Consider the following 14,334-nt stretch of genomic DNA (forward strand, 5'->3'; position numbering starts at 1 on the left):
CTTTGCAATCAGCATGAGCTGTAAATAAGCCACAGGTAAGCTTCAGTGTGGAGAACAATGGAGGGAGGAGGAGACTGAGAAGAGAGAGAATTAGAGGAGGAACATGAGGAAGAGGAGGAGGACGAAGACTAGAAGGTGAATTTAGAGGAAGAGGACGAGGAGGTGAAGAGGAAGGAGGAAGGGTAAGAAGAAATAGAATTACTGATGTCATCGGAGCTACAATAGTGGATCATGTGATCAACCATGGAATGACCCTGAGGGAAGCTGGACAACGGGTTCAGCCTGAGCCGCTACACTGTAGCAAGCATCATGAGGACATATTGATGAGAATGGGTTAGTACAGTTCCTTCACTCTAAGTTTTGTAGGTGTACCATACTCTAATGAGAAAAACAACAATACTGTACATGTAAAACTGAAACTGTTACTGCACAGAATTACTAGACATCCAGCATCTGGAAGGAGGCAGGCGAGGATATGGACCAGGCATCATGTCAGGCCTGGATACGGCACTCCAGGAGACATGTTCCCCGGTGCCTTGGACTAGAAGACATTGTATGCATGTGATGTTGATGAAATTCTGTGGCCGGACCCAGAGAGACAATGAGACTGATTTTCTCTCTCTTTCAGTGAAACTGTATGTTTTCTTGTGTTTGTTTTGATGTGTGTGAATAAACATTCATACTTGAAATTTGAATCCCTGTGTTTATAGAACTATTTATGACAAAAGTTTGACCTCACATGGACAGACCTTGTGCACAGAGAAAGCAAAAGCCAGATGTGTTTTCAGTACCATCAGTGTGTAGTTGGCACATTGTGTGCTTAGTAATATGATGGTTTGTGTTAACTGTGTGGTACAAAAATACCATTTTTACAAAGGTTTGAAGAGTTAAGCAAGATGTATTGGCTTTTGCAAGAGATCTACAATGTTTTGCTGATTTGGTGTAAGGTTTTTTTATTTGTGTGTAGAGTTTTGCACAAATAGCCAATAGTTACAGAAATGTGCTTAAGCAATCAGAAAAAACTGTAACTGAAAACACATCTGGCTTTTGCTTTCTCTGTGCACAAGGTCTGTCCATGTGAGGTCAAACTTTTGTCATAAATAGTTCTATAAACACAGGGATTCAAATTTCAAGTATGAATGTTTATTCACACACATCAAAACAAACACAAGAAAACAAACAATTTCACTGAAAGAGAGAGAAAATCAGTCTCATTGTCTCTCTGGGTCCGGCCACAGAATTTCATCAACATCACATGCATACAATGTCTTCTAGTCCAAGGCACCGGGGAACATGTCTCCTGGAGTGCCGTATCCAGGCCTGACATGATGCCTGGTCCATATCCTCGCCTGCCTCCTTCCAGATGCTGGATGTCTAGTAATTCTGTGCAGTAACAGTTACAGTTTTACATGTACAGTATTGTTGTTTTTCTCATTAGAGTATGGTACAGCTACAAAACTTAGAGTGAAGGAACTGTACTAACCCATTCTCATCAATGTCCTCATGATGCTTGCTACAGTGTAGCGGCTCAGGCTGAACCCGTTGTCCAGCTTCCCTCAGGGTCATTCCATGGTTGATCACATGATCCACTATTGTAGCTCTGATGACATCAGTAATTCTATTTCTTCTTACCCTTCCTCCTTCCTCTTCACCTCCTCGTCCTCTTCCTCCTGCTTCCTCATGTCCTCATCCTCCTCTAATTCTCTCTCTTCTCAGTCTTCTTCTCCCTCCATTGTTCTCCACACTGAAGCTTACCTGTGGCTTATTTACAGCTCATGCTGATTGCAAAGTGAACTAATGATGTAAAACAGTTCTCACATGTGACAGTGTAGCCAGACAGTTGGCAAAATAGTGTAAATACCAGACATAAATGTGTGTAGTTTTACTAGGAGTGTGTTGATCATTTGGAAGTTGTGTGTAAAGCAGTGAGTTGTGTTTACAGTTCAGCAAAAAGAGTGCTGTGAAGTGGATTATATTTATACAATTGCAAATTGTGTGTTACAAAAGTGCAAATTGAGTGTAAAGCAGTTTTTTTGCTTTTAGTTTTGCAAACTCAGTGAGTGGTTTTGCTATAACTATTAATAGTTTTAGAAATTGTGCTATAAGAATCATTGTTAGTGTTTAAGCAATCAGAAAAAACTGTAATCAGCCCACAAACTTATTCAGCTTCACATCTGATACATGTATGAAGCGTGTCCTTTAGGTCATGTTTGTGAATGTAGAGTGTGTTTGACTGACAGCAGGGAGCCGCCATCCAGGTGTGTGTTGTAGCTTAGTGTATTTGTGTGTGTTGTATCTTTAGTGTGTGTGTTGTATCTTTGGTGTGTGTGTTGTATCTTTAGTGTGTGTGTTGTATCTTTAGTGTGTTTGTGTGTGTTGTATCTTTAGTGTGTGTGTTGTATCTTTAGTGTGTGTGTTGTATCTTTAGTGTGTGTGCTGTATCTTAGTGTGTTTGTGTGTGTTGTATCTTAGTGTGTTTGTGTGTGTTGTATCTTTAGTGTGTGTGTTGTATCTTTGGTGTGTGTGTTGTATCTTTAGTGTGTGTGTTGTATCTTTAGTGTGTTTGTGTGTGTTGTATCTTAGTGTGTTTGTGTGTGTTGTATCTTTAGTGTGTGTGTTGTATCTTTAGTGTGTGTGTTGTATCTTTAGTGTGTGTGTTGTATCTTAGTGTGTTTGTGTGTGTTGTATCTTTAGTGTGTGTGTTGTATCTTAGTGTGTTTGTGTGTGTTGTATCTTTAGTGTGTGTGTTGTATCTTTAGTGTGTGTGTTGTATCTTAGTGTGTTTGTGTGTGTTGTATCTTTAGTGTGTGTGTTGTATCTTTAGTGTGTGTGTTGTATCTTTAGTGTGTGTGTTGTATCTTAGTGTGTTTGTGTGTGTTGTATCTTTATGACGTGCATAGATATAAGAAATGTCCCTCTGACCTGCGGCCTCACCTTCCGGCCGGTCAGAGGGCAGAGAGCCACAGGCTGGGCTCCACCGGAGGCCGTAATGATGACACCTGCTGCAGGAGGGGGGCGCTCTTTGATACCTCTCGTGCGGCTCCGGTTGCGTATACGTGCATCACGTGACGCGGAAGTCGCTGCGCTTCCAGCTGCTGACGCTGAGTCTGACAACAGGAGATTGTTGATGAGTCCGGGCTCTGGATGAGCGCTGCTCGGTAAATATTGAACATGTTTCATTCATTTTTATAAACACTTTGTGAGAATGAGCATTTTGTCCGTTAGAGGAGGGACGATGGTGTTTGTGTTTCTCTGTACGTCATACTTTTAAATGTTGTTCATCCACATATAGGCGTCAATAACACACAGATGATGATCTAAGCAGAAGGAAATATGAGGTCTTTCTAGTAAGATCTGTTGGATATGTTACATAAACATGTCTGTGTCGTTAGGGCAGGAGTCTTCTTCTCATGGCGGCCATGTTTGCGGCCGTTTCCCGCTCTCACTGTGACGTGTTAACTCAAACCGCGCTCCACCCTTCAGCTCCACTGCCCGACAAGGTGAGGGGACAGCAGGGCCCCTGCCTCTGTGTGTGTGTGTGTGTCTGTGTGTGTGTGTGTGTCTGTGTGTGTGTGTCTGTCTGTGTGTGTGTGTGTCTGTCTGTGTGTGTCTGTCTGTGTGTGTGTGTCTGTGTCTGTGTGTGTGTGTGTGTCTGTCTGTGTGTGTGTGTGTCTGTCTGTGTGTGTGTGTGTGTCTGTGTGTGTGTGTGTGTGTGTGTGTGTGTCTGTCTGTGTGTGTGTCTGTGTGTGTCTGTGTGTGTGTGTGTGTCTGTGTCTGTGTGTGTCTGTGTGTGTCTGTGTGTGTGTGTCTGTGTGTGTGTCTGTCTGTGTGTGTCTGTCTGTGTGTGTGTGTCTGTGTCTGTGTGTGTGTGTGTGTGTGTGTCTGTCTGTGTGTGTGTGTCTGTCTGTGTGTGTGTGTGTGTCTGTGTGTGTGTCTGTCTGTGTGTGTGTCTGTGTGTGTCTGTCTGTGTGTGTGTGTGTGTGTCTGTGTGTGTGTCTGTCTGTGTGTGTGTGTGTCTGTGTCTGTCTGTGTGTGTGTGTGTGTGTCTGTCTGTGTGTGTGTGTGTGTCTGTGTGTGTCTGTCTGTGTGTGTCTGTGTGTGTGTCTGTCTGTGTGTGTGCGTTGGGTCCTTGTCATGTTGGAGTTGTTGTGTTTCTGCAGCTTGTTCTGATGTGTTTTGTTTCCGTCTCCTGACTTCTCTCTCTCTTTTTAGAACAAACTGTGTTTCTGTGTAAAGATGTGCTTCGACTTAGCTCTGTTGTTGTTGTAATGTTGAAAACGAGCTGCAACATGTCGTTGGCTGTCCTTCAATAATAATAATGATACACTCCACTGTTCAAAGGTGTGGGGTCACCAGGCTCTGTCTGTGCTGCTGCTAACACAAAGGGTCCGGTTAGCCTTATGTGTGTCTATATATTGTCTAACAAAGAACAGTGCAGTCTGTGCACACAGTGTTTATGTATAAAGACCAGTCAGGAAGCTGCGTTGTTTTGAAAGTATTATTTGTATTCAACACATCTGTAAATATCACCGTTCACAGAACATTCAGAGCTGTACAGGGATGCAGACTTCCAGCGCACACAGTCACTCCTAATGACACCGATCCAAATCCAACAGCAACACTTCAGCTTTACAGGAGCTCAGTACCAGCTCTGAGGAGCTGTCTGCACATCAATAATTCATCCTCTCATATGTGTCTCTGACAGCCTCAAACCTGCAGCGTCAGTGGAAACCAGCAAGGTCGAAGAGGAGACGGAGCGCACGGAGCGCCCTGACGGCCATGTTTAAAGAAGTGACGCCTCACCTGAACTCATCTGGAGGATGTAAGAGCAATAGTGCAATATACAGTTCATGTGATGCTCTAACGCTTAACCATCTGAACCGGGATCACTTCCTGTCACATGACCACAAGCAGAGGGAACGCAGACATGTACAGAACCTTGTTAGTGCAAACACTATAAACTTTGTAGGCTGTTAACAGAGTAAATGGTTTTTAGTGTATCTTCATTTTCAGATCTAGTAGTTGTTGATTTTAAAACCTTGCCGGCAGGTCTTGGAGTTCAGAGGGTTAATACAGTCCCATAAATTGCACGTCGTCTCAGGAACAGTTACTTCCTGTCTCCGTTTCAATCACCTGATATGTTTATTCTGGATGTACAAAAGTTCAGCGTTTCTACCAGTGAATTTAGGGTTAAACTGTTAAATCAGCCCTCTGGTCGGAGGATGTTGTGACATCATCAGCTTGTAAACAGTTGTTCCTCCATGTTGGACACGTCACACTGCTGTAAACCTCACAGGCTCTCTCCTCTGTATCTGCAGGCTAAGCTTCCATCAAAGTGCAGTCCAGCGTCACTTCTGCGGCCCAGCACCGTATTGCACAAACATTTGAAAAAGCAGGAAAGTCCAGAGCAGCTGGAGGTCCCTGAACTCATCGTTTTTCAGGATGCAGCAGCAGCAGCAGCAGCAGCAGTGCAGGCGGGTCGGACCCTCTGCAGTCCAGGAGAGAAAGGTTTCCTGCAGTTTGAAAAGTTAAACACCAGGTGGCAGCGTCTCCTCCGGATCAGCTGGAGCTGTTCCCCTGCTTCTCTGTGGATGCTGGAACACAGAAGGTACAGTACACATGAATCACATGGGAGGAACACAAGGTTTAATTCTCATCAGTTCACCGAGCATCATTTTAAAATGCTTTAAATCTAGAAACCAACCAAATGCATCAGTTTGATTTATTCAAGTGTGAGACTGAAGTGTGTGTGTGTACCTGTCAGATCTCTGAAGCGTCTCTTGGCCTCAGCTCGCTCCTCGGAGTCAAAATACCAAACTGTGATGGCGTATCTGGAAAAAAAAAAGGCCTGCAGGTCAGCCAATCGCTCGCTGAATGTTGGTCATGTGACTGCTGCTTCCTGCTGGTTGCTGAGTGCAGAACGTTTTTGTGTTTTACAGAATCTAATTTTGAAGAAGTTTTAACTCGATCACGGAGAACTGTCTTGACTTTTAGGGAAACTGAACAGCCTGATTGGTTGATTTATTGATTGATTGGTTAGCTGTTTACCTGGTGGCATAGCAGGGCTGCACCTCATGTGGGTTCCTGCGGTCAGACCAGAAGAAGAGCAGCCTGTCAAACAGCGGCTGGATGTCGGCCACGCACGACGTTCCTTCTGGAAAGATTCTGAGGACGCCGCCGTTCTCCTGAAAAGAACCAGATTGTTTATTGTTTTGTCTGAAATCACAGAGTCATTATCAATAAAACTCAACCCCGGTCCCTGAACGCACCTTGGCGTTCCAGTTCTTGTTGAGGTAGTAGATGCAGGTGATGCGCCGTCCGTCACAGTTGGGGTTGTCGACATGTTTCACGTATCCCGCCCCGTTCCCTGGGTAACATGCCACCATGGCCTAAAGATGCACAGAGAGGGTGTGTTTGATTAGAACACAGGGTTACACCTCCAGCTGAACACACAGACACACTGAGGTGTTTGAAGTTAAAACTAGGCATGTAAACAGTTAATCCACTATCGAATAATTGTCGTTAAGAACTTGATCGATTAAATTAAATTGGTTGTCTGATGTTTAGTTGTGGATTTTGTTGAAGATGTTTCATTTCTGTCTCGTGCATTGCTCCGCTGCTCTCTGTACTGCACACGCTCACCAGCGGACAGAGCACCGCGCTTTCTGTTGGAAAGTTATCAGCAGCCTAGCCGTGCCGGTTTTCAGGTGCTGCGTGATCTCTGTGCGCATGTAGCAGTGCTCCGTCAGAATATAGTCCCAGAATAGATCAAGCTAGGAGGCTGCCATGTGATAATCTGCATTTACATGTGTGCTCGCTGTGAATACGCAGCTCACATGAAGTACTTTTTCTTTTTAATCAGGATGCTAGTTGAACAGAACACGTGTTCTCAGTAGCTGCCCTCACTGTAAATGTGTCTGTGTGAGGAGACAACACATCAGACAGTGTTTATGTTTCAGGAGAGGTTCTAAAGGAGGCCCTGTAATTTACTGTCACTGTCTCAGATTAAAGCAGATTGCTGCTAATGTTTTTACTTGTAGACAGCCCACTAGGTTAATAAAAGATAATATTTTGTTTAGATTTTATCTTCCTTATGTTTAACATGCAACAGCCGAGCCAGTGCACTTATTGTCATGTTAAAACCTACATGTTGTATTTCATTTCTATCTATTTTGTTGTGTTTGTATGTCATTGTCTGCACTGTATCCCCATGGTACAATACGTCATTAAGGAATATGACATATTTTATTCAGTAAACAATATTTAGCTTTTAATCTTAGTGAAACTGAGGGAAATTTAGGCCCAGGAAAATTGCTGCTTATCAATTAATCGTTAGTCGATCGATAAGGTCATTCAACTATTGCTTAATGATTTAATAGATAATTTGCATCCCTAGGTAAGCAGGAAACTCACACTGTGATACGTCAACTGTTCAAGCGGCAACGCCCATAATTATACGTAATTTTAAGAATACGATTAAAACGAGTGAGTTGTACAAAAAAATTCACCCCCTGTACAATTGACACTAGAAGGGAACCGATCATCTGAGACCAGGCTGTAAACATGATCATTTCTGCTGTGAAGTTTTAACATGGGAGTCTATGGACTCGCTGCTGGAGCCAGCCCCCAGTGGCTGCAGCGTGAACTACAAGTTTTGACACTTCCGCATGGGCTTCAAGTCTGAGCCCCTTGGGTAGCTTGGTAAAAACTCATCCTGCACACAGTTTAATCCTTTTAAACATGACACTGCCCCCCCCCCCACATCCCCTCCCTGCAGCGCTGCGACCTTTTGACCTGACAGGAAGCGTCCGATAAGCAGCAGACAATCATCAGACACGAGACTGTGTGTCAAAGTCAACAACGGCTTAAACTGAGGATTTCCTTCCAGGAAAAACAAAAAGCAGCTGATACACACACACACACACACACACACACACGCACACACACACACACACACACACACACACACACACAGGGTCGCTCGGCCTGCTGGTTACTTCCCTGTTTACACTCAGTGTAGTTTTTATTTCAACTATCATCTGTTAACATAATGAGCCACACGAGACGTTCACTGTACAACAAAACAAGAGATGTTTAGTTTAAAAGTTACCAGTTAAAATTAAAATATACAATTTATAAATTTAATGTACATATTTTTATTTACATAAACTATTTGTAATTATTGGCAAATGTTTCTAATATAAACAAACTAATCGATGGAAAACACACATTTCTGTTTTCAATACAAATGTATGGTTAATGATTTTAAATCTACTTCTATTTATTATTATTATTATTAATTATAATATACTATTATTGTCACTTGGCCTCCACATGGTGAATTCTTTATCTACACAAACTATTTTATAGAATATTTGAAATATGTATACAGTGAATCATTTGTAAGTTTCAAACTTAGAAATTAAAAAACATAAAAATACATCATTATTAAATTTGTTAGTATTGGTTGTTAATTGAAACCTTTATTAGTCCCACAATAAAAATAATATAATAATAAATAATTTATATTGAGACAACAGGCCGCTGGAAACGTTTATTTGTAGTTTGGGCATGAAAACACGATAACTGGGTACATCGTCCTGAACGTGTCATCGCCGCCAGCGTTCGGTCAGACCCCCCCAGCGCCCTCATTAACGCTCTGACTTTCATTGGTTCATGCTCGTTAAAGAGAAAACCACAGACAGACGCGTTTACGTCTTCAGTAGCATCCGTCACCATTCTGAGACGCTCGCTCCATAAAGCATCCTTCACACGCCATGTACGGGGGGGGGGGGGGGGTTAACCTGCCATCCAGCAGCCGGTCCCTGAACACAACAACACCCTCTGACGTCAGCCAGCCCCACCTGACGTCTGTGTTTACACACACGTCGCATGCAACACCCCTCCCTCTGCTGCTCTTAATGTGGAGGGGTGTGGTGGGGGGGGAAGTCGAGCCCCCCTCGGCGTGCGTGCGAGGAGCTGCACACGGCGCCGGGCCTCGGTGACGACAAAGACCCGCCGCTGATAACCTGCACCGACTCCACAGGCAGCCTGCTCCGAGGGGAAGCTGGGAAATCACGCAAGTTTGTTTACACGCCGCTGCCGAGGCACGTACACACACACGCTCTGACTTCATCATCATCATCATCATCATCATCGCCACAACTGAGCTCCTGTGGAGTGAAAAAATGCAGAGGGGGAGGGGGGGAGGAAATGATACTCATTCAAAACAAAACGCCTCTGAGAGCTGATGTTTTCAACTTTATCTTATCTCTGTAGCAGAGGGAGGCGGGGGAGGGCGGGGGAGGCGGGGGGAGGCGGGTGCAGGGGCTTGGCAGGGTTCCAGCCTGCTGACGGTTTAATGACAGAGCTACGTGAGGAGCGTGAGGCTGCAGCCCGCCCTGATCTGCTCCGCCGGGCAGGCTTTAACCAGCTGTGCTGCTTCTAACACGGGCTGCTGGTCCAAACATGAGACCAGGGGACAGAGCCGCAGCCAGGGGACGGACACACACAGCTCTGATACAACAGAGACGCACAAACAGCAACACAGACCAACACCTGGTGCCGTGTCTAAAACCTGATCACTGATCAAACAGGCCGACTGTAACCGACTCGTTAAGGCTGAGTGACAGGTGTCAGGTGGAGTCAGAGTGTTCCTCCATCTTCACTCACAGTCTGTTCTGATGTGTTCAAATACATGAGGAGGAGGAAGGGTCACTTTAGACGCAGCTGTTGTAGATGACATGCGTGGTTTCATCTGTCGTGTTGTGAGTCGCTGCATGGACCCCTGGTCCTGTAGGTGCCTCCATCATCAGAAACGCAGCATTAAACCACGGACAAAACCACCATGACCGCCGCCATGTTTGCAGCTTTACAGCGTTTCTTTTTCTGCTGTGTTCAAAACAAAAAGTAGGAAAATATGCCACAAAAAACCTCCTGCCTGCAGACACAGGTTATCGACAGCCGGACAAAAACTGGGAAAACATGCTGCTCACGCACTGTTTATACGCCGGCTCATACTGTACCTGTGTGTGTTTCTACTGTAACTGGGCTGACCTGTTTTTGTAAGAAGTCCCATCTGATAACACAGAGACGTGTGATAAGAGCCTACTGTACACTGCTGTGTGTGTGTTGTTGCTACGGAGGAGTTGGGGAGTGAATAATTGAATAAGTGTGTGTGTGTACGTGAGAATGTCCACTGCAACATCTGCATGCCTTTGTGCACACTCATATACATTAACAGGAGTGTGTGTGTGTCGTTCTGAGGACCGATGTCCTGAAAAAACTCCAGATTATTATATAAATAACTGGATAAAAAGGAACAATGTAAAGAAGCAGTTTTGTTCCGAGCCGATTGTTTTCCGACGTCTATTCGTGATTTTACGTTGATTCTGCTTTTAGTCAAAAGGTGAATGTGAATATTTAGAGTTTATTTAGTTTGAATGAGTTGAAGCTACAAGCTGACAATAAGTAATAATGCCACCGTCCACCAGCACGTCAGCACGTCATTGACTGTGTGTTGATGTTTAGAAGACGGCTGGAGAGCACGTTACAGACTTTCTGCAGCTGGTATTTCTGGTTCATTTATTCTTTGAAGTCATATCAGACACATTCTGCTTCTTTCACGCCAAAAATGCAGGTTTTTTTTCTAGTGACATTTTTCATCAGGAAGTTTTGAATTTGTTTTTTACTCTGACGCTGAGCTGATGAGGCTGAGCTGCAGGAAATGGGAAAAAATAATGTATCTTCTGTGACTTTCTGCTGTAAACTGGTTCTGAACCTGAGGTCTGTCAACATGACAGAAACATGCTGGAACCCACACCAGCAGAGGGTTGATGTTTCCTGCTGCTCTGATCCCTTTTCACTGTTTCTGTTTCACACTTCTTTTAAAAAAACTATGAGGAACGTGTGATGAATTTCATTCTTCACATGAAAAAAACTTAAAACAATTTTTCTGTTTGTTCAGAATTAATTTTGAATGTGGAAGAAAAAGTCGAATCAAAGCTACAGAAAGTGGAGAAAATCAAACGGAGCTGCAGTGTTTACAGTTTTTACTCAGTACCCTGAGAGCTTTGTTTTTTAGTAAATATTTGCTTATTGATTTGCTTGTAGTAAAAGGCTCGTTTTTAATGAAGGATGTTTCTAGTTAATTGTTCATTCTTTCAAACGTGAATCGGAACACGGACGCCTCAGACGGACTACAAGATAAAACCTAAAACTTTGTGGTTAGCATTTTATGCTAAACCTCACGAGCTGATGGAGGCCGGTGTTCTGTCCTCACCACCGTGATGACTGGATTTAGGATGAATTAAAATAAATAAAATAAGTCTGGGTTTGTACAGCAGGCTCCACACACCTCTGAGTTACTGTACATTAATACACAAACGACAGACTTCTATTCTGAAAGTCCTGCATCACTTCCTGCCGGTCTGAGCGCTTCGCCATCAACACGTCTGCCTCAGAGATTAATCACCGCCGCAGCACCCACAGGGACCTGAACTAGACCAGTAAATTTCCTGCCCTTCCTGTGGCGTGTTTTGGTTTCTAAAGTGCTGGCTCGGGGCCCAGAGCGGGTCGCTGGACCGCTGCCACGCGGCCCACCAGTTACACAGAGGAGAACAACACCCTCGGAGCCGCTGGAGGCCGGGCTCTGCTTTTATTATGGACAGCGAGGCTCTAATGAGCGAGCTGTTCCACAGAGCGCCCCGATGGCTCCAACAACCCGACAACACACAAAAGAGCAGCAGCCTGTCTGTTCAGGGCTACACAACAACAGAGAACCAGCAGCGGACTGGACCCTGCTTCCTGTGGTTCCAATGTCAGCAGAGACAAAAAAACAGACGGTCAAACCAAGACGGCCTCACACATCATCATCATCATCATCAGAGGACCAGCAATGTTCATGTGTCTGCAGCAACCTGTCAGACCACAAACACACCACAAACTCAGACCAGAACCAGCCGACAGGCTGAGTTCTGTTCCTGGATGTTGGAAGTGTCACATGACATGAGTCGTCGTTTGGTTTCTGTGGGCCTGTGGAGCGGCCTGTCTGTGTCTGTGGGGCGGCCTGTCTGTGTCTGTGTGGCGGCCTGCCTGTGTCTGTGGAGCGGCCTGCCTGTGTCTGTGGGGCGGCCTGTCTGTGTCTGTGGGGCGGCCTGTCTGTGTCTGTGGGGCGGCCTGTCTGTGGGGCGGCCTGTCTGTGTCTGTGGAGCGGCCTGCCTGTGTCTGTGGGGCGGCCTGTCTGTGTCTGTGGGGCGGCCTGTCTGTGGGGCGGCCTGTCTGTGTCTGTGGGGCGGCCTGTCTGTGGAGCGGCCTGTCTGTGTCTGTGGAGCGGCCTGTCTGTGTCTGTGGGGCGGCCTGTCTGTGTCTGTGGGGCGGCCTGTCTGTGTCTGTGGGGCGGCCTGTCTGTGTCTGTGGGGCGGCCTGTCTGTGTCTGTGTGGCGGCCTGTCTGTGGAGCGGCCTGTCTGTGTCTGTGTGGCGGCCTGTCTGTGTCTGTGGGGCGGCCTGTCTGTGTCTGTGGGGCGGCCTGTCTGTGGGGCGGCCTGTCTGTGTCTGTGGGGCGGCCTGTCTGTGGGGCGGCCTGTCTGTGTCTGTGGAGCGGCCTGTCTGTGTCTGTGGAGCGGCCTGTCTGTGTCTGTGGAGCGGCCTGTCTGTGTCTGTGGGGCGGCCTGTCTGTGTCTGTGGAGCGGCCTGTCTGTGTCTGTGGAGCGGCCTGTCTGTGGGGCGGCCTGTCTGTGTCTGTGGGGCGGCCTGTCTGTGGGGCGGCCTGTCTGTGTCTGTGGGGCGGCCTGTCTGTGTCTGTGGGGCGGCCTGTCTGTGTCTGTGGGGCGGCCTGTCTGTGTCTGTGGGGCGGCCTGTCTGTGGATCTGAGGGCAGCAGCTAGTGCTGGCTTTTTACTTAACTACGTTACATGCATAGCTGTTTGGTTCTAGCTTATTTATTATTTTATGATGTGGTTTAACTCACTTTTGTGAATGCTATTATTATTATTATTAATTATCTAATGCACTTACCATTAGTTTATTTCATCTACACATCTTTTTATTGTTTTTATATGACGTGTTAGTATTATGCAGGTCTATTAGCACTTTTAGCTCATTTTAAGTCGTATTGTTTTTTTTATTTCATGCATTTCATTTTTAGGTTGGATTTCCTCAGTGTCTGCTCACATAACAAAACTTGCAGGAAGTAATGACGGCCTTTAATTCTTTTTAATGTGTACAGGTAGAAGTGTGTGTGTGTCTGTGTGTGTGCTGTGTGTGTCTGTGTGTGTCTGTGTGTGCTGTGTGTGTCTGTGTGTGTCAGGGGGTTCTAACCTATTTGAATCTGTAAAGCGCGTCGTGTTGTATAAATAAAGTTTGATTTGATTTAAACAACAGTAATAATTGACGTCAACGCCTCTCAGCTACTGAACACTCATTTGACTCACCAACAGAACTTCGTGCTTAGACCTGGCTCTTAATGACTCGCGGATCAATAATGATCGATCTGTCCGTGTTTGCATCTTATTGCCTGATATCTAAAGAACTTTTCATCCTTTGAAACACTGCAGCTCTGTCAGGATTCTCGGGTGATTTGGACCCCTTACCTTGGACCTCTCCCGGATCGTGTTCCCCAGCCGGTTGGCGCACATGGAGATGAGCTTATCGATCAGGTTGAGCAGGAAGCTGATCGCCTCGCAGCCGCGCTCCGTGCCGCTCACCCACGCGATCTTGTCCCCGCGGATGCTCCTCCGGTGGATGCCCGGGACGGAGCCTGCCAGCCGGCCGTCCTGCAGCACCCCGGAGCGGTGCATCTCCTTCACCTGGTCCAGCACCGCGCCGCCGGCCAGGTCTCCGAGGAGTCCGTCCACGCAGCTGAAGCCGTGCGCCAGCAGGGACGGGACGACCCGCTCCAGAGCCAAGCGCTCCAAGTCCGTGTCCGAAACGTGCTCGATGAAAGGCATGGTACCGGCTGTGACAGACACCGTGGCAGACTGAGAGTTACCGGGGAGCACGGAGAGCGATCTGACGGTCAGAGAGCAGTATCGATCAGCGATCAGCTGTCCAGGACTCTGTCACAGTTTGACTGACAGCTGACTCAGCCCGCGGAGAGGAGGAGGACAGATTCACGGGATGCTGCGTGTCTGCGCTCAGGTTCACTCGGCTTTTATCCAGCGGGCGCGTCCAGCCAGCCGGCGGACACACACACTTCCGGCCACGGATGTCACAATAAGACTGCGACTTTCCTTCCTGCAACTATAAACACATCGCAGATTATACTGGTGTATGTTAGATTAGATTACAGCCTGATGTCTAAAATCTACTCACGAACTGTTTACGTTTTATTATTTA

The 14,334-nt window shown here is 46.2% G+C and overlaps 1 protein-coding gene across 2 annotated transcripts; it reads right to left on the bottom strand.

Annotated features, from left to right (window-relative positions):
- Window positions 1-4,484: 4,484 nt before the first annotated feature.
- egln3 (egl-9 family hypoxia-inducible factor 3) lies at window positions 4,485-14,145 on the bottom strand. Of its 2 annotated transcripts, none has more exons than XM_028395565.1 (5): window positions 13,590-14,145; window positions 6,270-6,389; window positions 6,049-6,185; window positions 5,744-5,831; window positions 4,485-5,582 (listed from the first exon to the last, which is right to left on the bottom strand). In XM_028395565.1, exons 1-5 carry the CDS (start codon window positions 13,944-13,946, stop codon window positions 5,529-5,531), a joined length of 756 nt encoding a protein of 251 aa, XP_028251366.1. In that variant the 5' UTR covers window positions 13,947-14,145; the 3' UTR covers window positions 4,485-5,528. The 2 variants fall into 2 exon arrangements, with proteins under 2 accessions (XP_028251366.1, XP_028251365.1); XM_028395564.1 differs by having other exon boundaries at window positions 4,485-5,594; window positions 5,758-5,831; window positions 13,590-14,142.
- Window positions 14,146-14,334: the final 189 nt, after the last annotated feature.

Source organism: Parambassis ranga, chromosome 22 (genome assembly GCF_900634625.1).
Source record: "Parambassis ranga chromosome 22, fParRan2.1, whole genome shotgun sequence".
NCBI classification, from domain to species: domain Eukaryota; kingdom Metazoa; phylum Chordata; class Actinopteri; family Ambassidae; genus Parambassis; species Parambassis ranga.

Bases quoted from the DNA above. Each gene is read 5' to 3' on its own strand.
- egln3 (XM_028395565.1), bottom strand. From the start codon at position 13,946: ATGCCTTTCATCGAGCACGTTTCGGACACGGACTTGGAGCGCTTGGCT. The intron at 6,186-6,269 runs GTGCGTTCAGGG...GGTTCTTTTCAG, and splicing joins ACAAGAACTGGAACGCCAAG to GAGAACGGCGGCGTCCTCAG. The intron at 5,583-5,743 runs TTCAGTCTCACA...CATCCACAGAGA, and splicing joins TGACAGGTACACACACACAC to AGCAGGGGAACAGCTCCAGC.